We start from the raw sequence: 20,107 nt of genomic DNA, 5'->3' as shown, positions 1-20,107 counted from the left end.
TACGCTCGGGCCTGGACTCTTCCTCGGTCCAGTGCCCCTCCGCCAGCACGCTGGCCAGCTGGCTCAGCCGCTTCATGTCCTCGCTCAATACGGTCTATGGCACTGCTAGTCGGCTGCTGTAGCATGCCAGGAAGGTCTCAACCTGCACGAAGTTCTCTTCCTTGGAGCGGCCCACGCTGAAGATGGGCAGCGACTCCAGACCCGGCCCCAGCGCCGGCCGATCGGGCCGCCGCTTCCGGACCACATCCTCGTACAGGAAATTCTCGTCGATGTGGGTGCGAACGGGCCGGCGGGAGGGCGGCTTGCGGGCGCTTTCGCAGCTTCTGCAGAAGTGCTTTTTGAGTGCCTGGATGCGCGAGTCAGTAAGATTCCCGAACCTGATTTCGCACTAGGTGTGGTTCCAGCGAGAGCACTGGTCGCAGAGGATCCACTCCTTGCCGTCTTCCTTCACGTTTTGAGTGTAGTAGACCTGGTCGCAGTACTCGCAGAACTGGCCTCGCTGGAAGTTGTCGGCGCAGACCTTACACATCAAGTAGTTCTTCCCTTCTCCACCCGCCGCAGGTCCTTGACCTCCTGGCAGAACGGGTTGCAGCACTGTTGCTCCACTTCGGGGCTGCTCCCGCCCTCTTTCTCCCCCTCGTCAGGCGACTCCGCCCTCGCCGCCTCCTTGGGCCCCGGCACCTCGTGAGGCTGCACGGCCGTCCCGAGCCCACTGCCGTTCACGTACTCAAAAGTCCATTGCACCTGACTGTCAGTGAGGAACCCAACCAGCCTGGAAGGCCTCCTCTCAGCCTCAGCGGCTTCGTCCTCATAGAGACGGAGGATGGACTGGCTGGCTGAGGGTGCCCTCATGGCTGCGGGGACAGCCTGCTAGACCTCTTCAAACGATTAGGGAAGAGGATTCTGCACAGCTGGGTTAGAAGACTATGACATCGTTGCTTGATAAATTTGATTCATGCCGGCTGGCTGAAAAGCGTCCCTAGCCGCAGGACCAACTGTCTGCGCGCGCGGGGGCCGAAATTACAGGGGGAGGCCTGGGAGGCGCACTGACCGCAGGAGTTAGGCGCTTAAATTGTGGGGGCAGTATGAATTCATCATAATCGCGAGCAAAGAGTAATTAATTTGTTGATATGGGCAAAGTCATCCGGCCGCAGAGGAAGGGCAAGAAAAGCGGGGCCTTCAAGGTGTACAAGCACCGAAGGATCGCGCCTCCCAAGTACCGCACCCTGGACTACTCCGAGCGCGAGGGCTATACCCAGGGCGTGGTCAAGTCGATTCTGCACGAGTCCGGGCGAGGCGCCCCTCTGGCTAAGGTGCAGTTCAAGAGCCAGATCCGGTACCAACAGGACAACCAGTACTTCATCGCCACCGAGGGGGTCTACACCGGCCAGAAAATTTACTGCGGGGACAAGGCGTCCATCGCCGTGGGCAACGTACTGCCCATCAACAAGATCCCTGAGGGGACCACCATCTGCAACATCGAGGCCCGCGTTGGCGACCGCGGCTGCCTCTCCCGCTGCTCGGGCACCTACTGCACCATCATCGGCCACTCGGATGATGGCGCCAAGACGAGGGTCCGTCTGCCCTCTGGCGTGCGCAAGAACCTCCCTGGACAGTGCAGGGCCACGATTGGCGTTATCGCCGGGGGCGGGCGCAACGAGAAGCCCATCCTCAAGGCGGGCGTGCTGTTCCACAAGCACCACAAGAAGCGGAACAATTTCCCGAAGGTGCGGGGCGTGACGATGAACCCAGTCGACCACCCTCACGGAGGTGGCAACCAGCAGCACATGGGCAAGCCAGGCACCTGCTCGCGGCAGGCCCCGCCCGGACAGAAATGCGGGCTCATCGCGGCCCGGCGGACCGGCCTCATCCGGGGCGGGCAGAAGAATGTCAAGGACGCAAAATGAACCCTCTGGATAGATTGAACAAATATCAGGGTTGCCGGCGGTTGGTCGGGAGGAGGCCAGTGGGCGAATAGCATGTATTCACTGCAAAAATAATGGAGATTAAAATCGTGAGCGGGAAGTACCGAATCATAAAACGCCTGGGGAGCGGGTCCTTCGGGGAGATCTATTACGGGCAGACTGCCAAGGGGCAGGACGTCGCCATCAAGCTCGAGAACGCCATGGCCAAAGTGCCCCAGCTCATGAACGAGGCCCGCATTTACAAGCACCTCCATAGCGAGGCAACCCTTTAGGACAAAGGCATCCCCCAGCTCTTCCACGCTGGGCTGGAGGGCGAGTTCAACCTCATGGTGCTGGAGCTCATGGGTAAGACCCTCGACGAGCGTTTGGAAGAACACAAGGCCTTCAGCCTGCCGACGACGCTGCTGCTGGCCCATCAGCTGCTGCGCAGGGTCGAGTTCATCCACGAGAAGGGCATCGTGCACCAGGACCTCAAGCCCGAGAATTTCGCGATGGGGCTCGGCAAGAAGGCCTGTCGAGTGTACATCTTCGATTTCGGGCTGGCCAAGAAATACCGGCATGGCGGGAAGCACATCCCCTACCGCGAGGGGCACAGCCTCTGCGGGACTGCGCGCTACGCCTCGATCAACAACCACCTGGGCGTCTAACAGACCCGCCGCGACGACATCGAGTCTCTTATCTATGTGTTCGTTCACTTCCTGCGGGGCAGGCTGCCCTGGCAAGGGCTCAAGGCCGACTCTGCTGAGAAGAAGTACTAGCTGATCAAGGAGCGCAAGCAGGCCAGCCCGGAAGAGCTGTGCAAGGGACTGCCGCGGGTCTTGGGACAGTGGCTCAAGCAGGCGCGGCTGATGCGGTTCGACGAGGCCCCCGGCTACGGTGGGATGAAGGGCGAGCTGGACGAACTAATGCGGGAGTGCAAGGTGGGGAAGGACGCCCCCTTCGACTGGGAGAAGTGACTGCAATAAATTTATGAGTGAGGACATAGACGCACTCATCGAGGAGTACAACTCGATGAAGCGCGAGCTGGCCCATGTGGAGGAGGACGCCAAGCGCAAGGCAGAGCTGGAGGCCCGCACCAAGGAGCGCGAGAAGGAGGACGCCCTCGCCCGCACCGAGGACGAGACTGTCCGGCGCAAGATCGACTACGAAAAAAGGATGAGCCTGCTGGAGCTGCGGATCAAGGAGGTCGCCCTCAAGAAGCAGCAGGAGATGGAGCAGGAGATCTGCGCCCGGGAAAAGCGCTACATCGAGGAAATCTACCAGGTCAAGATGGACAACGAGGAGGCCAGGATCAAGATGCGGGACTTGGAGAGGCAGCAGGCAGAGGCCATCGAGCGAGAGCAGAAGGCCGAGCGCGACCGCCTAGATGCTGAGCGCAGGCGCCTCACCGACGAGATCGACAGGACTCGCCTCGATGGAAGCCGCAGGGAGGCCGAGCTGCGCAGACTCGAGGGAGAGCTGGCCGTACTGGACTCGAAGCAGCGAGGCATGACCGCCACCTTCGGAGGGTCGCCACTGAAAGCGAGCAGGTACACGCAGAGCCCGTCGACGCCTGTGCGGGAGCTGGGTCGTAGCAGGCTGCAGGAGCTGGAAGGCGAGATCAGCCGGCTGAAGAGCGAGCAGCAGGCGATGGCGAGCCGGTACTCGCCGTACCTGTCGCGGTACCAGCTGGGGCGGTATTGAGGTCATTGCCGGATTTTGTCGAGCATGAAGTGGGCGAGGACCAGGATGGAGCCGTCGGCCGTGCAGATGTCCTCGAGGATGGTGGTGTTCTGGATCTCCTTGGTGATGTCGAAGATGGCCTCCTCCCGCAGCTTGTTCCGCCGCTCCTTCTCCAGCATGTACAGGCTCTCGTCCAGCACCGACCCGAACACGTTCTGCAGGTAGCTCTTCACCGAAAACTTGTAGGCGTTCAGCTCGTGGTTGTCCGGGTCGTAGTACTTCGAGTTCTGCGTGTTCAGCGCCTCGCTCTTGTACTCGTCCTCGATCACCTCGATCCGCGCCCGCCGGTTCTTCTGGCACAGCAGGCTCACCTACGACAAAAAGGTGTAGTGCTTCTCGGGGTCCTGTGCCGTTATGCTCACCGCCAGCAGCTGCCGGCTGTAGGACGACTTCCGCAGCACTCGGTCGAACTCGCCCTTGGCCGCTTCCGTCCACGCATGCGCCGGGTCCTCCCCGAAGGCCAGGTAAACTAGCCGGTGCGGCAGGGCCAGCTCTTCCGCCAGGTGCCGGAAGTTGAGGTCACCGATGTTGCCCAGGTGGATGTCTCGGATGTTCTGGTTGTCAGAGATGGCTTCGATGAGGTGGTTGCTGCCCTCCTCGCCGAGGGTGATGTCGGCCACCGAGAAGGCGGAGAGGGTGGTGTTCTTGGCGAGGGCCTGGCCGAGCCGCCTGCCTCCGATGCTGGAAATGTGATTGCCGTCCAGCTTCAGCTTGGTGATCTTGACTTCGTTGGCCTCCAGGATCTTCGACAGCCTGATCGCCGTCTGGTGAGGCAGGTACTTCGTCCCGAAAGGCGTGGCCTGAGAGGTCCAGCTCGCCCTCCCAGGAGTAGTTGAGGCTCAGCAGCAGCCGCTCGATGTCCTTGTCCTGCAGTTTCAGGTCGGACATCTGCTCGACGCGGCCCGACATGTCGGCGCTGTCGCTGAGGGTCTCGAGGCGAAGGAACTCCTCAGAGAGAGCGGGGAAGGAGAGGTCGATTTTGGAGAGGATGTGGCCGAAGGAGTCGAAGACGGGCATGTGGTCTGCGAGGGCGCGGGTGATCTCCTCGATTCTGCAACGGGCGAAGGCCTTGAACTCGGGCATTATAAATGTCACTTTTTGGGCTTCTTCTCGAGATAGTACTTGCGCTGGATCTCGACGATGTCCTGCAGCTTGGGCTGGTCGAAGAACTCGCCCGCGTAGCTCAGGATGTTGCTCGGCTTGTCCTCCAGCACCTTGAACAGGAACACCTGCACCATCGTGTCCAGCTCGGGGTGCTCTCGCAGGTAGATCTCGTTGTCCACCCGCGCCCGCACCTTCTTCTTCTCCAGCTCCTGCGCCTGCATGTGCGTCAGCGCCGGCACCCCCGCGATGTCGTGCGGGTTCACGTGCTTGTCCTTGTTGTAGATGTTCTGGATCTGGTACTCGTAGTGCGCGTTCGCCTCGCTCTTCTAGTGGTCGCTCATATTATCAATGCAGGAGCGATTTCAAAAGGCACGCCAGCGCGCCGACCGCCTCTGCTCCGCCCCCCGCTCCGCCCCCGCGCCCTTCCCCGCCCCTGACCCCGACCCCGAGCCCGCCAACCTCAGGCGAGTCGAGCGGCTGGTCGCCCAATTCCAAGAAACCAAGAGGCAGTTGGCCGCCTGCAAAGAGTCTCTCATTGAGAAGGACAACAATTTGCTGCATAAAGACCGTCTCCTGCTCGAAAAATAAGACCAGATGAAGGACCTGGCCCTATCCCTGGCGAATTGCCAGCAGGGCATGCAAGATTTCAGCAGGAAGTTGGAGTGCATGCTGGCAGAGCGGGAGGAGATCGAGCGCAGGGCGGTGCAGGACCGGGAGCGGCAGAAGGAGGAGCGGCAGGAGCGAGAGCGGCTGCAGGGCGAGAACCGGCAGTTGAGCGAGGATAACATCAGATTGAAAGAACGCAACGCAGGGCTGGACAGGGATCTTCAGAGAGTCACGCAAGAGAACCTGGCGCTCAAGATGCAGGAGATCTCCCTGAAGGACAGCAACAAGGCCCTGCAGCACAGCATCAAGGGGCTGGAGTGCTAGGTGCAGCGGCTCAACGACACGCACCATGTAATGCTGGGCCAGGCAGGCCGCCAGGATTAAAGCAGACTGCTCCGTTCCAGCCACGACAAAGAGCTGCTTGAAAAGAACCATTAGCTGGAGCTGCTCCGCAAGCAGAAGGAGGATGTGTACCTGAAGTACAAGACCAAAAAGGAAAAGCTCAAGGAGCAGGTCGAAGCCTTCAGGAAGGAAAGTTACGGTAAGGCGGAGGCCCTGGCCAGGAGCGAGCAGGAGCGAGAGCGCCTCCAGCAAAGACTAACTAGCCAGCAGCTAGCTTAGAGCGAGTTAAAGGAACGATTGTTGAGCCAAAACAACTAAATCCTTTCGCTGAAACAGTCGGTGGCCGACTCGAAAGCATCCTTCTAGAAGTTGCAGGCCTCATTAGAACAGTCTTCAACAGCCCTTGCCGACAAGGACAAGACCATCGACCAGCTTCGCGAAAGGGCGATCCAAAAATAAGCTGATCTCAAGGCCTTGCGCAGCAGCGCAGACTTCAACGCAGATAAAGTCAGGGCTTTGGAAGGACACCTGGCCACCTGCGAGCAGAGCGCAGGAGTGCTGCAGGAGAGGCTGGCGAAGAGCGAGCACCGGGTGGTGCTGCTGTAAAACGACTGCGGGGTGTACAAGTCAATCCTGCAGCAGGCCTAGTAGCGGGACCGGGAGCGCAGCCTTCGGGCGATCCAGTCCCCCGAGCCCTAGGCCAGCAAGCTGTGCAAGCTGCGGACCCTGGACGAGATCAAGAACATGATAGTCACGCATAAATACGCGCATCGCACTTCACGGTGATTCCTCACGCAATCAGACCCGGTGCCCCCACGTGGCCTCCAGCTCCAGGCTGTCGTTCGCCCGCCTCCCGGGGCTCACCATCCGGCTCCTCTGCGCCTGGTATGCTGGCTTGTACATCCGATACAGGTCGGTATCCCGGCGCGGCGAGTTCAGTCGCTTGCCTGGGTCCTCGACCCAGTTGCTGACCTGGCGTGGGCGCTCTTCCAGCTGAGAGCTAGCCCTGCGCATGTCCAGTTCATCAAACGGTCGGCCCACTTGCACCCCAACACACATGAGTCCCTCGTAGCCAGGTTCAGTGGCGGTCTCGACACAGGCTGGCCCTGCCGAGCAACTTTGCTCTCGGGTGCTTTGGACAGTCTGAGAAGGGCAATCCGCTACTCCGAAGCAGGACATCGCTGTCTGAGAATTGTTCGACTGGAAGAGCCTAACCATGGTTTGCATGAAGACGTCCCTGAGAACGGGCTCTGCCTGGCTGGCAGCGTCTGACCCCCCCCGCTTAGCACTGGCTCTCCGTGGTCTCGACGGGCGCAATGGCAAGACTGCCTACTGAGAAATCTTATAAGAAGTGGTAACTAGGAGCAGTCTCTTCGTTCTCTTTTAGCACGAAGGACTGTGTGCCTTTTGAAACCGTCGAAACCTCGGAAGTCATGCAGTCCGTCTCTTATAGCTAGATCACCACCTGAGTGGAGGTGTGGTGCCGGAAGACCACCATCTGGCAGGCCGCCTCCTGCTGGAAACAGATTGTCTGGGTGAAGATGTCCTGACTCGAGCAGTGGCAGTTCGTAGACCGCGTGGCCTGAGGGGTCCTGGCCTCTACTTACACGTCTGCCCTGTCAACATGATTGCCGGTCGCCTGTTGCACGTAAGTCTTATGTTCTCCCACCGCCACCTATTCGAACTTTTTCCTGGGCATCTAATTTCCCCACTCGCTTGTCTCAAGGTGCTGGCCTGTACTGGTCTCGCTTGTTTGCACATGCAGGCCAGTGCTTGTCGATATCCGTTCTATGTACTATCCCAGGCCTACTGTCCGGGTCTCAGCCAGGGCAGATATCGATTTTTCTTCGGTCATTGCAAAATTGCCTGGCCCCGCTCCGAATTCCTGCAGTTCTAGGGAAGGGCCCACTGCACTGTCAACGGTTTCTATAGAAGAGCCCACTGCACTGTCAACGGTTTCTATAGAAGAGCCCACTGCATTGTCAACAGTTTCTATAGAAGGCCCACTGCCCTGTGGACAGATGGATAGGTTTCTATGGAGGGGCCTACTTCCCTGTCAACACTTGGATATATTTCTATGGAGGGGCCCACTGCCCTGTGGACAGGTGAATAGGTTTCTATGGAGGGGCCTACTTCCCTGTCAACACTTGGATATATTTCTATGGAGGGGCCCACTGCCCTGTCGACAGGTGGATAGGTTTCCATGGAGGGGCCCACTGCCCTGTCGACAGGCGACTAGGTTTGCGCAAAACAGTCCAATGTTGATGTCAGGGTCCAAGCGTCCTATTGAGAAATTGGTGTGGTTTGTAGACAGATGTCCCTCTGGAGATCGGCGATGATGGTCGCAAAGTCCCTGCGGAAGTCAGTCTGCCGACCATCATGACAGGTGCGGGTAAGACCCGTCTGTGTATGTAGTTCGGCAGTGCAGGGAACCGCGTTGACGCCTACCTGCTGGGGCAAGATTTTCGATTGCAGAGGCTAAAAATCTTCTTCTTTGAATCTTTTCCGCTTGATTTGGTTACTGGTAAGACTGTCGTTCAGTCTGTCCTTGCCCTTCTTGACAGTCGTCTTTGAGGAGCTCACCGAATACCACTGTCCGTTCGCGGTCAGCAAGCCAAAAGACTCTCCCTCGCCGGCTACCACCGACGTCCGCTTGTCTAGGTCGTACAACGAAAATCGTACTTTGAGGCTGTTGCTTAGTTCGAGGAGGATTGAGAGGTGGTCATTTAGTTGCTTGCAGAAGAGTCGTAGCGCTTATGGCAGGCTGGGTTCTGCAGTGTCAGAGACTGAAGAGGGCCGAAAAAATCGGTGGGAGTCTATCTAGCACTTAATCAGGGGCTGCAAGAGGAGGTGAGAGATGGCCTCCTCCCCGTCCAGGCAGTCAAGGGGAATGATCTGGATGGCTGCTGGATCAGGAAACGCAGTCTCGAGGGCAGAGGCACTGAGCCCGGCCCTTAGTAAGGGGGTGCTCGATTTTGCCAGCGGCTGCCTGCATTCTAATTTGTAACAATCCTTTCGTAGTTATTTTATCGAGGCCGAGCAAAATGCTGCCTGCCACTGAAGTATGCTATATCATCAACGGGTCAGAAATAGCCTTCCTTCTTGGAGGAGGGCTCGGCGATCTCGGCAAGGTCCTCCTCGGACCCGTCGATCACCTTCAGCCGGTGGTCCAGGGTCTCGTCGACCTGCGCCTTGCAGTAGGCTGCCAGCAGCCCTGCGGCAATGGCTAGCATCCTTAGCAGGTAAAGGAATTTGTTGAGCAGACGGCTGCGGAGCGATGGCTTCACGAAGCGGTTGTCATAGAGCTGCTGCAGACAGCCTCCCACCCAGCGAGTCACCCAAAACGACCCCACGAATTTGACACCTTTCGCTGACTTTTTCAGGACGAACAGCAGGATCGACTTGGAGAGGGTGGCCAGCTCGCGGCGAAGTGGATGAGGTGCAGGGCGGAGAAGGACATGGACAGGATTGAGGCTGCGCCCATGATGGCGTTCCCGAAGTCACCGGGCTGCCGCTGTTGAGGCCCCTGCTGGTGGTGGTACGGGGTCATGCTATTCATCATTTTTTGTTGCGATTATGATTGCTGTTCTGGCTGGCTGGGCGCACGCTGGCTTGCCACCGATCATGATGTCACCGCTCTGTCAGTTCCACGTCGAAGATTCAAGCCTTGAGATCCTCTCGGATCCAGAGTTCGTTATAGACCCAGACTGTGGTACCTTGCCTTCTTTGGAGAATATGTCGAGTCCGAAGAGGTAGCTGTCCTGCCAGGGAGGCCTTTTCGTGCTGGAGGCCGGAAATGTCCTGACCATCAAGAAAAACATCAGCTACAACCAACTGTAGCTCGAGTTCCCTGCGCCCCTCCAGCGACTGTATTGCGTCGAGCAAGGCGTGGTGGCCTCTGACGGAGCAGGCCAGGGCGTATTTTACAGCCCTCAAACAGAAACCCTGGCCATGATTGACCTCTGCGGGGAAGTCGAGGAAGCGACTACTTTAGAGGAGCTAGTTTTGTAACCGTCTGGATCAGGGCTAAGCGCAATATGTCGACTCAAAAACGCAGACGACCGCGGCTGAGGGTGACGCACTACCGCTCGGGGGTGGGTGCGCCTGGGCTGGAATTGGCCTGGAACATACTGACGATCGTGGTGCTGGTGGGACTGCTGTACTGGTACCTGCTGGGAAACAGCAAGATATGGAATATTTGGGAGTCTAAGCCAATCAAAATTTGAATGAATTTTAGTCTCCATCAGTAGGGAAGCCATCTCAAGGGAGAGGATACTGGGAATACGAAAGATGACCGTTAATTCCATGATGTGAGTCCTCAGCGTCAGGATGAGCAGAGGGAGGCGAGACAGTAACCTCACGATGTGAGTGAACATGGCGAGATAAGCCAGTTAGGCGATTAGAGGTAGCACATCTATTACAACGAACTGCCCGAGTCGGCCATCGACTGGTGCTACTTTTGGCCCCGCCCCGTCTTCTCAGGGCTTGATTTGCCCCTAGCCGGTAGCCAACGGACAGGAGTTCTAATCGGGAAATGCTCACCGCCAAGATGGCAGCAGATCGATATCAAAGAGCTGCGACGGCGGCTGGCCGAGAAGGAGCCGGCGCTACGGCAGAAATCAGTGACCAACATCCCCAAGCACATCGTCCGGGTCTATAAGAGCATGTTGAAAAAGAACAAGCTGGAAATAAAGCTGAAAGAGCTCATGGAGGTTGTCGGGATCAGCAACCTGAGCATCAAGAAGGCGTCCATCGAGCATCTGCGCCTGCTGTTCTCTAGTAGGGCCAACCGCCGGCTGCTGAAGCGCGCCCTCGTCGGCTTCCTCAACCGGAGATCGAGTCCCGGCTCGCGGACCCGGACTGGCTGAGCTACGGGCTGCATGTGACTAAGTTCGCCCTGCGCCTGAACAACCGAGCCATCAGTAACAATTTCGAGTACTGAAGCTCTTTATTTACAGATCTTGTCAGTTCGGATTGGATTGCAGCCGACACCCTCCTAACTAGTAGGTATTGAAGTGAGATGAAAGGCAGTCCTTAAGGCTTAGTTGAGGCAGGTCTAAAGTAGGGATTGTCTTGATCACCTTTTATTTATGGCACAGGACGGGCTCACCATCCGCTACCACAACAAGTACTCGCTTTAACACGATATCCGCGTCGGCTGGATGCCCAAGGAACACGTCCCGGGGCCCATCCCCCTCTACTTCGAGCAGCGCGCCCTCGACCGCAGAGTGCGTGAGTTGACCGACCTGTCCGAGACCCAACTCGAAAAGCGCGAGCGGGTGGTCTACTTGGGCTGGCGGCCACAGCACACTTTCGAATTCCACAGGGCCTTCACAAACTTAGGCTACGAGTTCCTGCACTTCCACCTGGCCAAGAATAGAGTCATGAGCGACTTCATGGAAAGCCATTACCCCGACTTCAAGTACGGTCGGGGCAGGATCTTCATGGGCATGAACCCCACCATGTCTACCGAGAATCTGGTCTTCGACTCGACCTTTGAGTCCGGCAACCTGGATGCCGCTATCAAGACTGCCGAGACGCACTACCAGCTCTACATCCGAACCGACACCAACACCCAGGGCTTCTGCTCCTACTTCCACTTCCGGGTCTGTGCCAAAAAAGCTGTCAAGGGCACTTTCACAATCATGAACTTTGGAAGGGTCAACAATCTTTACAAGAGCGGTATGCGGCCTTACATCTCTACCAGACGGGAGCCCGCGTGGCGCCAGACCCCGCATACCTTCTCCTTTAGCCTGTAGACCGGCCGACCACGACTCACCTTCGAGCACCAGTTCGAGGAGGGAGACGAAGTGCGGTTTGCATACTGCGTGCCTTACAGCTACAGCCAGTTGCTGCGGGACATCTCGCTTCTAGAGGGCAGGAACAAGCCCGCGAATACAATCTTCCAAAGCGGCAAGCTGTGCAATTCACTCTCTGGCGTAAGCCTGCCGCTGCTCACTGTCGGCAAGTTCGATGGGGCGCCCGGCAAACACTGCGTGGTCGTGACTGCCCGCGTGCACCCAGGCGAAACCAACTCCAGCTATGTCATGCGGGGGCTGCTGTTCTGGCTGACCAGCGACTAGCCCGAGGCAGTGAGGCTGCGGGAGGGCGTGGTGTTCAAAATCGTGCCAATGCTGAACCCGGACGGCGTGATCATGGGAAACTCCCGAACCGGGGTGTTCGGCAAGGACCTTAACCGTGAGTTCGAGAACAGCAGCAAGGTACTGAACCCCGAGGTGGCGGCGGTCAAGGAACTAGTGCGGAACTGCAAGCTAGTCTACGGAGGCAAGGTGTCAGCCTTCCTGGACCTGCACGGGCACAGTGCCAAGCGAAGTGTGTTCGCCTTTGGACCCGAGTGGCCCATCACTGACCTCAATTATCAACGGGCTAAGATAATCCCGAGGCTGTTGGGCAGACTGAGCAACATGTTCCGCTTCTACTCCTGCAGTTTTCGCATCCCTGCCAGCAAGCAGGCCACTGCCCGCGCCGTCATGCAGCAGAAGATGGGACTGCCCATGTCCTACACCATCGAGTCCTCGCTGGACAGCTTCTTCGACTCCGAAAAAAGGACCCGGGTGGCTTTTCGGGTGGAGCTATGGGAGGAAATGGGTCGGTGCATCGGTCTGGCTCTACACGAGCACTAGAGTTTTTTACGACAGAAGGAAGAGTACCTGGCTCGCAGGAGACTCATCAAGGACAAGCTCGAAGTCGTAGTCCATTCTCCCGAGACAAAGATGTCCGCCACTTCATCCGCCCTTCACCCCAAACAGCCCAGATCCAGCTCTACCACTGCCAAGCGGGGTCATCCCGTCAAGCAGTCCCAAAACCCCCGTCGAGCCCGAACTCAGGGGCTGGGGAATAGATGCCAAGAAAATACATAGTTTCTGGAGCTCAAAAACCTGGAAACTGACGAACTCAACTTCATGATAGAAATGCTCGGCAAGGAAGAGCCACCTCCGCCCTGCCCCGACTGCGACCCAGAGGAGGACGGTGACTCTGACTCCGCAGCCTCGGACGAGTTCCTCCCGAACGAGCAACTCTTCAAACTCATGGAGGGTATCATCAACTGCTACGAAGAGAACGCCAGCCCCAACACGAAGAAGATCCGGGTGGCAGACTGCCCTCTGAAAAGAGAGAAGCGCAGGAAGGAGATCGAAAAGGTCAAGAGAAAGGACTCGCGCCAGAGTCCCTTGCGAAAACCCAGCACCAACCATTAGAGGAAGCCTACTGAGAGCTACAAGATGCGGGTCATAGCCCGCGCGCAGGCGGGATTCTCTTCGGGCGTCAAGAATGAGACTTCGCACTCGACCAGGCCGGTCGTGCAGTCGAGGTACTATAACTCGGAGATTTCAGAGCCCCGGCGGAGGGTGTCGCTGATCGAGAGCAGACACCCGGGGCTGATCTAGCGGGAGGATCCTGAAGTTGGCTTCGAGTTCTTCGAGCAGAAGTTCATTTTCGTGGGAAACAACATCCACAATTTTTTTAAAAAAAAGTGACCCCGGCATCGTCGAGTCCAAGCTGCATGCGGAGTACCAGCCGATGCGGCAGGCAAAGCTGGTGCCGCACTACCAGGTGGCCAGGGTCAAGCAGCAGCTGGAGCGGAAGCGCAGCATCCGCAACTTCTCGCAGGAGAAGAAGCGGGCGGAGGGGCAGCCGGGACAGCCGCTGCGGCTGGGACTGCCGAAGCTGGGGTTCGTGAACGGGTGTCTGGACTGACATCGATGAGATTATTGATAATTGATGGATCAATTGGGGTAGGAGGGCTGGTTGCACAGGCCGCAGGTGTTGCCCCGGGAGATCCGGATGAAGCCCCTCTCGCCCCATCCGCTGCTCCAGTGCTCCAGGAGTTCTTGATAGTCCAGAACTGGTCGGTCGCGCCAACCAGCAGCACGCCGTGGTTCAGCCGAGTGCCGCAGTTGTTGAACACGCCGGAGCTGTAGCGAGACCAGTTGGTGGCGTCCACAGCGACCGAGACCGGGCGGCCGGCCAGCGCAGTGTACAAGTTGGAGCAGCCCCGCACGTCGGTGAACCCGGCGTTCTTGAAGGCACTGGTGAAGGACTTGCAGGAGCCGTCCTTGGCCGTGTAAGGGTAAGCGGATTCGGTGGTGATGCCGTGGTCCCGGGTGTACTTGAAGGCGCTGTCCATCAGCCCGCCGTTGCAGCCCATGTTCCCGTACGACCGCGAGCAGTCCACCAACTGCTGTTCAGACAGCGAGGGCAGCTCACCAGTCTTGGCCTTAGCCATGGCCTCGAGGGCGCCGGTGGCGGAGAAAGCCCAGCAGGAGCCGCAGCGGCCCTGGTCCTTGATGTCGGTGAGGACGCCCTTGTCGGTCCAGTCAATGTCAGCGTCGTACTCGAAGTCCTCACTGATTCCGAGCAGTTTGTCTTCCTTCTCGATGTATCCAAGGTAGGTGCTCACGAACTCGTCCGAGGTCATGGCGGAGAACTGGTTGACGCCCATCTTGTAGGTGGCGTCAGCCTTGGCGTTGTGCTCGGTAATCACCCGCATGTTTTCCTCGAAGATGGCCCTCCGGAAGGAGTCCTCCTCGCCCAGGAACTCAACGCCGTGCTGGACCTTCCAGGACTCATACAGGCCCGAGGAGGTCTTGTTGTGCAGCACAAAGTAGGTGGCGAGCGCCACGCTGCCGATTATGGCCAAGATTGACTTCATTATTGTTATTGCTTTCAATATGTGATTATATATCCAAGTGGCAAATCTACCACCCTTTCCCACCCCGTTTCGCGGGTTTATTACCAGTCCCAGCCCTGTCTCCTGCCTGACCTTGCCCGATCACCCCAGCCCTCCCTTGTCCTTGCTCCTCCATCATCATCCCAAAATCAGCTTAAAAATCCGTTACGCTTACGCTCCAAGATTTTGAACAGCTCCTCCCTAGAGCTGACAATATCCTCAAGCCCTTCCGGAACACCGCTAACCTATCGCTCACACACGCGCTCGCACTTCGGAGCAGTTATCGGCCTGCCCTTGACTTGAGCCACCTGGTTCACAACCCGGCTCTGCCAACCCGGGGACCATCACCCCATTGAGCTGCAAGTCCATGTCCTCCCTTTTTCTGTCAATTTCCCTCTGGATCTCACGGTCCACTTCATCGTAGGTTGCTGCTTTTGAGGCTTGGCCTGGTGCTTGCCAGAAACTAAGTCCATTTTGACTGGTGGTCCTATTAAGTGGTACCCTCCTTCCGTGGGGCACGCTGTTTCTACCGCTTTTTCATGATCTTCCGGTATCGAGTCATCGGGTCTACCGTCGGGCCAGTACCTATCAAGGCCTGCTTAGGCATTTTTTATTAATTTCCTTAACCAAAAGTCCTTCGGCTATTAAAGTGGATCAATTATTTTCCTTTCCATCCCTGAGATTAAGCAACAGCATGGATAGTTACAAACATATTGAATAATATCACTGCTGGCTGTGTCGGTTGATGTAGAACTGTTGGGTCAGCTGGGACAGCGGCGAGGTGGAGAAGATAGGACTGACCAGGAACACTGGTGAAAACGGGGAGTAGGGGGATACCGTTGTGTACACACTAGGCGGTGAGCAGATAGGTTCCGCCCCCTCTGCGAGCAAGTTGACTTGCAGTGGCGCCACCTCGACCTTTTCTTTCGGCTCTTCGTCCTTTTCAAGGAACTGCACAATGAGGTCGGTCTAGCTCAGATCTCTGTGGTCAAGACGGGAGAGCCGGGAGGCCTTCTGAGCCTTGTGTAGCAGGCTGTTGTATCTGTTCTTGATGCAGTTCTCGGTCCGGTTCTGCAGCAGCTTGCCGATCTTGGCCCACTTTTTACCGTGTTCCTGGACCATGGCCAGCATGCGCTTTTCTTCGGCCCTGTCCCAGTCCATGCGGTAGACCCGGTGGTCCAGGTGGTTGATGAACCTCTCGCGTACTTGCTTGGCCTTCTTGAAGTACTTCTCGTTGGAGCGGATGAAGATATCGAGCGCGACTTCGTTCCAGCGCACTTTACCACTATACTTTTCTAGAAGTTATAATAGAAGTTTATCCTCCGCAGGTTAAAAGTCGTTCCCCACGTCGCTCCGGCGGGCCTGCCGCGCGTAGTACTTGCAGACGCGGTAGTCCTTCCCGTAGAACAGGCTGCTGATCTCTTGCCAGTCCGCGTCCGAAAACGACTCCTCGGACTTCTTCCACAGTTCTGCGGATTTGAGGACCACCCATATAAAAATTTAAGTTCGTTTTAAATCCACGTCCGGTCCTGGCTTTTGTTCTAACGAATCTGGCACACTCGTTTGTACAGCTTTACCAGTTCTGATAGGCTAAAGCTATCAAATCGATACTGCTAGATAGAATACAACAGGCTCATTTCTTCGTCCAAAGCTGTTCTGCCCGCCTGGTCGCAGAGGGCACGAAATTTGGCTAGTTTCTATTAGATCATATAAAAAATGAAGGGACGGGACGAATAATTAAGGATTTATAAATTAAATTTGCCTCATTTTGGGTTTAAAAAGTAATGTGCATGATACCGAATCTCGAAAGTGAATTCACTTAGAGCAGGTGATTTTAGAACCGCTACTTTTATTTAATTTAAACAAATAATATTTATTTAATTAATGGTCGATTGGATATGTAAGGCTGTCTATCAATGCATTCTGTTTGACAGTCAGAGATATTTTAAAGGCCGTGTCAATAAAAACGCTGCTTTCTGCTCATAAATTAACGATTTTTTGATACTTATAATCCGATCCGTTATGGGAGCTGAGAACTGTCACAACCCTCAGCCCTTTTCACCTCGCGTTATCGACAATGAGCCACCCAGAGGCACCAGCGAAAGCCTGCCAAGGTTTCAGAATCCCAAGCGCCGCGAGTGGCGAAGGACTAGAACAGAAAGCAAATTGCCCACTCAGAGGACAAGAAACAGAAGGCAGAAATATTTCTGGCAAGGCAGCAAGTGTTTATCAAAGAAAAGGAGGCAAAACTGGCATGCAAAAAGAAGACTCAGCAGGACCAATAAGATCAGATGTGCACTTTCAGGCCCAAAATCCTGAAGCACAGCAACAGGCCTGCCAAAGGGTCAATTTATGAGCGGTCCGAAGTCGCGGGAGTTTAGGCGGCGACATCGCATCGAGCAGTTGCGTCAGGAACTCAGAGAACATTAGCGTAAAGCTGTTAATCAAAACCCACCACCCACCATCTCAGCTCCTCGACCCACAGAGACACCAGCCGCAGCATCCAAACTAAAAATCAGACGTCAAAGCGAGCCGCATGAACAAGCCCTAACCGGCCGTACTGAAGCTCTCGCAAAAGCAGACTGAAGCACTAATCGAGAGGCTAAGCCAAAGCCCCAAAAAAGTAGCAGGCTGAAATCCCCTCACCCTCGAAATACAGTCCGAGCAGCAGAAGCAGGCTCCTGGCCCACCGCAAGCTGCAGAAGGAGATCAGCACAGTGATCCAGCACGTGGTGCCGGAGGGCGAGTCGCAGATCAACTACTTGATGTTCTGCCAGCTAGTGGGCGAGCTCAGATTCGTGGGCGAGACTCAGACGCAAGAGGGTTCAAAGGACCGCTCGTTGCTGGCGGAGGCCTGGCATTTGGTTGAGAGAGATGGGTACTGTCCGCTCGAACACTTTCGGGAAATGGTCAGCAGCTTCATGGGCTTCCGAAGGGCCCAGGACGAGCCAGCTTCTGCACTTAAGCTGCGGGATGAGTCGTTCATGACCTATAGCCAGGACGAGAAGTCGCCTCAGACCTTCAACAGTGAGGAGTTCAAGGCGTTCTACCACAACCGCCTGAACAGCGACCTCTCCAAATCCTCCATCTCGGTCAAACCCGAAGAATCGTTCGAAGTCGACGAAGAACTTAGGCTGAAGGAATCTCATCGAAGGGAGAAAATGGTCGCTAGCCATGACTAGAGAGTTGTCCAGCAGGCGAGGCCCTGGGCATCAAGTTCCGCCTGGAGAAGGACCACCGTGCCTCAATCCAGCATCTCGAGAAGGAGGTACAGCTGCTCCGAAGGGACAGGCTCAACGAACAAAGGATCGTTGAGTAGGAGAGGGTCAAGATGGTCAAACCAGAAGAAAAGGTCACTGCTAGAACTATCCTTAAAAGCTCAAGGGACAAGTCCATGGAGAGCACGGCGTTTAAGTCGCAGTCGAAGGAGCGGCCGGTCCGGCTGATTCTGGAATTGCGACTCGATAGACGAAGTTCGAGAAGGTGGAAGTTTACCAAGGAGAGGGGGTGGACGATGTCGTGGAGCGAGTGTCGAAGGGGTTCGGTCTGTCGGGGGAGAAGGCCGCGCGGTTCAGGAAGTACCTGGTTCAATCAGAATCGTTCTGAAGAGTGAAAGTGCTGATTCGGCGGAAAAGAGGGTGGCAGATTTGCAGTAATTATTTGTTGAAATGGTGAGGATAGAGATGTGCTCCTTCTCGGAGTGGAAGTGCTATCCGGGAAAGGCCTGCGCTACATCGCTAAGGATGGCCGCACCTTCTTCTACGGCACGAGGAAGGCCTACCGCCTCGGGCTGCGGAAGGTCAAGGCCCAAAGGATCACCTGGACCACTGCCTGCGCAGACTGAACCACAAACTCAAGGCCTCCGAGCTCAAGAACCGGAAGAAGAAGAGGGCCGAAAAGAAGGAGCGGCCCATCGAGGGGCATTTCCCTCGAGGAGATCAAGAAGACCAAGAACCTCAAGGACTCAGAGAAAAAGGCCATCGCGGAGCAGGCGGTCCGAGAGCTGCAGGAGCGCCGCAAGAAGGAGGCCGAGAAGAAGAAGAACGAGAGGAAGGCCGAGGCCGGTAAGAACAAGGCTGCCAGGAAGGACGAGGACAAGCGCAAGAAGGCCGACGACAAGGGCAAGGGCGGCAAAGGCGCTGCCCCAAGGGAAAGCGCAGATGAACATCCCCATCCCATAGCAGTCAGTAGTCGTCCAGCCCCGCCTCCTCCACAAACTCGATCCTCTCATTGTGCATGCGCAGGGTCTGGTCCCGCAGCTAGGTCCAGGCCTTCCTGGCAACCTGCTGCTCAGCTGAAAGGCTGATCGCCTCTGCATCTTGCTCTTGAGATACTCTTCAGCCTCATAGGAGACGATCAGCTTGCCTTCAGATACCACGAAGTGCTTGGACAGCTTTCTGAGTTGGGCCAGCAGGATCACCTTGAAGTAGTTGTCTGCTTCGAGCTGCAGGTCGGGCCACAGTCTGCTGATGACTCGCTCCAGGCCCTGCTCGTTCAGCAGAAAGGGTCTACTACTGCGCTCCTTGAAGGCCGTGGCGCACGGCCGATGGGTCTCGCAAGCCATCGCCTGCAGCCTCAGCAGTTCGTACTTCTATTTTACTCCCATTAATTTTATTTTAAATGAGCCCTGCCCGCGACCATGCTTCAAAGTTGGTTCACGACAACCCCATCCGAGCAGTCCGCAGGTCACTCAGCCAGCCCCATGTCCCCAAGGCGGACTGTGGCTGTCCCCTACGACAGCCACTATTCGCACCGTTCCTGTACTAACGCAGGCTGGACAAACTGGTCTGCCTGCCCTCCTCTCCGGCAAGGAAGAGGTCCGGCTCCCTGCCCAAAATGCGGGGGCTGACTGTCACTCCTAATGATCTGCGCGTCCAGTAGGAATATCAGCAAAACTTGGAGAGGATCGACGCCAGGGTTCGAGAGCACTTCTTGTGCTAGGATACAGATGAAAGAGATAGAGGACTGCAACCGTCGTGGTCCCGAGGTTGCAGCAGGAGCGCCCGCCTGAGCCCTACGCGCAAACGCACCCGCGTCGCAAAGCTGACGAAGACTGCTCTATCATAAAGGCGATGGACCGGCTGGACACCAGCCTCTTTTCCAAGAGATAGCTGTACTTCAAGCACATGCTGAACTCATTCAAGCCCCGGCAAGAGGTTTCCAAAGAGGCAGGGCAGCTCTTTGAGGGATACAAGAGGATGCTCGAATTTAAATTGATGTATGGTTGATCAGACCAGGAAAAGCAGCTGCCCTTCCATGACCCGCGACTTGAAGGAGGACTGCATCCCCCCGAAGTCGTTGAGCTACCTCGCGTACTCTAGCAGGCCTAGTCTTCCGAACCCTGACAGCGCTAGTCTGGCGATCAGTGTGGCCAGATGCGCGCTGCAGCCTTTTTCCTGGGTACAGACCGGAATCGCAGCAGAGGCTGGCCTGAGAGCTGGATGAAGAAAGTGTTGTGGTGCGGAATGAAGCTGAGCGATGGGACGGGCCCGTCCGGCAGGTGGGGGACGAGCTAGTGGTCTTGCCCCACGAGGTGGCCAGAAGCCGCAGCCGGTCCTCAGGCAGACGGTTGTCGATCCGGTACTTCAGAAAAATCTGTTCCAGACAAGCGCATTCTGCTTCCAGGTTGTGGGAGTCGAGGCCAGTCCGAAAGAGGATCACGCGGAAGGGGTACGTCTTGTGCATGGAATAGAACTGCTTGACCTTGCCCAGAACCACC

General features: G+C 56.7%; 5 protein-coding genes across 5 annotated transcripts in view; 4 read left to right on the top strand and 1 right to left on the bottom strand.

The window, feature by feature from the left end:
* The window catches only part of LOC127600986 (mannosyl-oligosaccharide 1,2-alpha-mannosidase IC), a 264,345-nt gene that overhangs the window by 42,452 nt on the left and 201,786 nt on the right, over nt 1-20,107 (top strand). The window lies entirely within an intron of this gene.
* Nucleotides 1,131-1,907, top strand: LOC127601195 (60S ribosomal protein L8-like). The gene has a single exon (XM_052066258.1). It carries the CDS (start codon nt 1,131-1,133, stop codon nt 1,905-1,907), a length of 777 nt encoding a protein of 258 aa, XP_051922218.1.
* LOC127601194 (casein kinase I-like) lies at nt 1,988-2,881 on the top strand. Its single transcript, XM_052066257.1, is given in 1 exon segment — nt 1,988-2,881. A coding segment is annotated over 1 exon segment (882 nt). The 5' UTR covers nt 1,988-1,999.
* On the bottom strand, nt 13,445-14,370 carry LOC127601193 (cathepsin L 2-like). Its single transcript, XM_052066255.1, is given in 2 exon segments — nt 13,445-13,531; nt 13,534-14,370. Coding segments are annotated over 2 exon segments (924 nt in total).
* On the top strand, nt 18,072-18,686 carry LOC127601192 (60S ribosomal protein L24-like). The gene is given in 5 exon segments (XM_052066254.1): nt 18,072-18,105; nt 18,108-18,218; nt 18,221-18,306; nt 18,308-18,571; nt 18,633-18,686. Coding segments are annotated over 5 exon segments (549 nt in total).

This window comes from Hippocampus zosterae, chromosome 5 (genome assembly GCF_025434085.1).
Source record: "Hippocampus zosterae strain Florida chromosome 5, ASM2543408v3, whole genome shotgun sequence".
Taxonomy (NCBI): domain Eukaryota; kingdom Metazoa; phylum Chordata; class Actinopteri; order Syngnathiformes; family Syngnathidae; genus Hippocampus; species Hippocampus zosterae.
The sequence above is the reverse complement of the archived record's forward strand: the minus strand, read 5'-3'. Positions and strand labels throughout refer to the sequence as shown.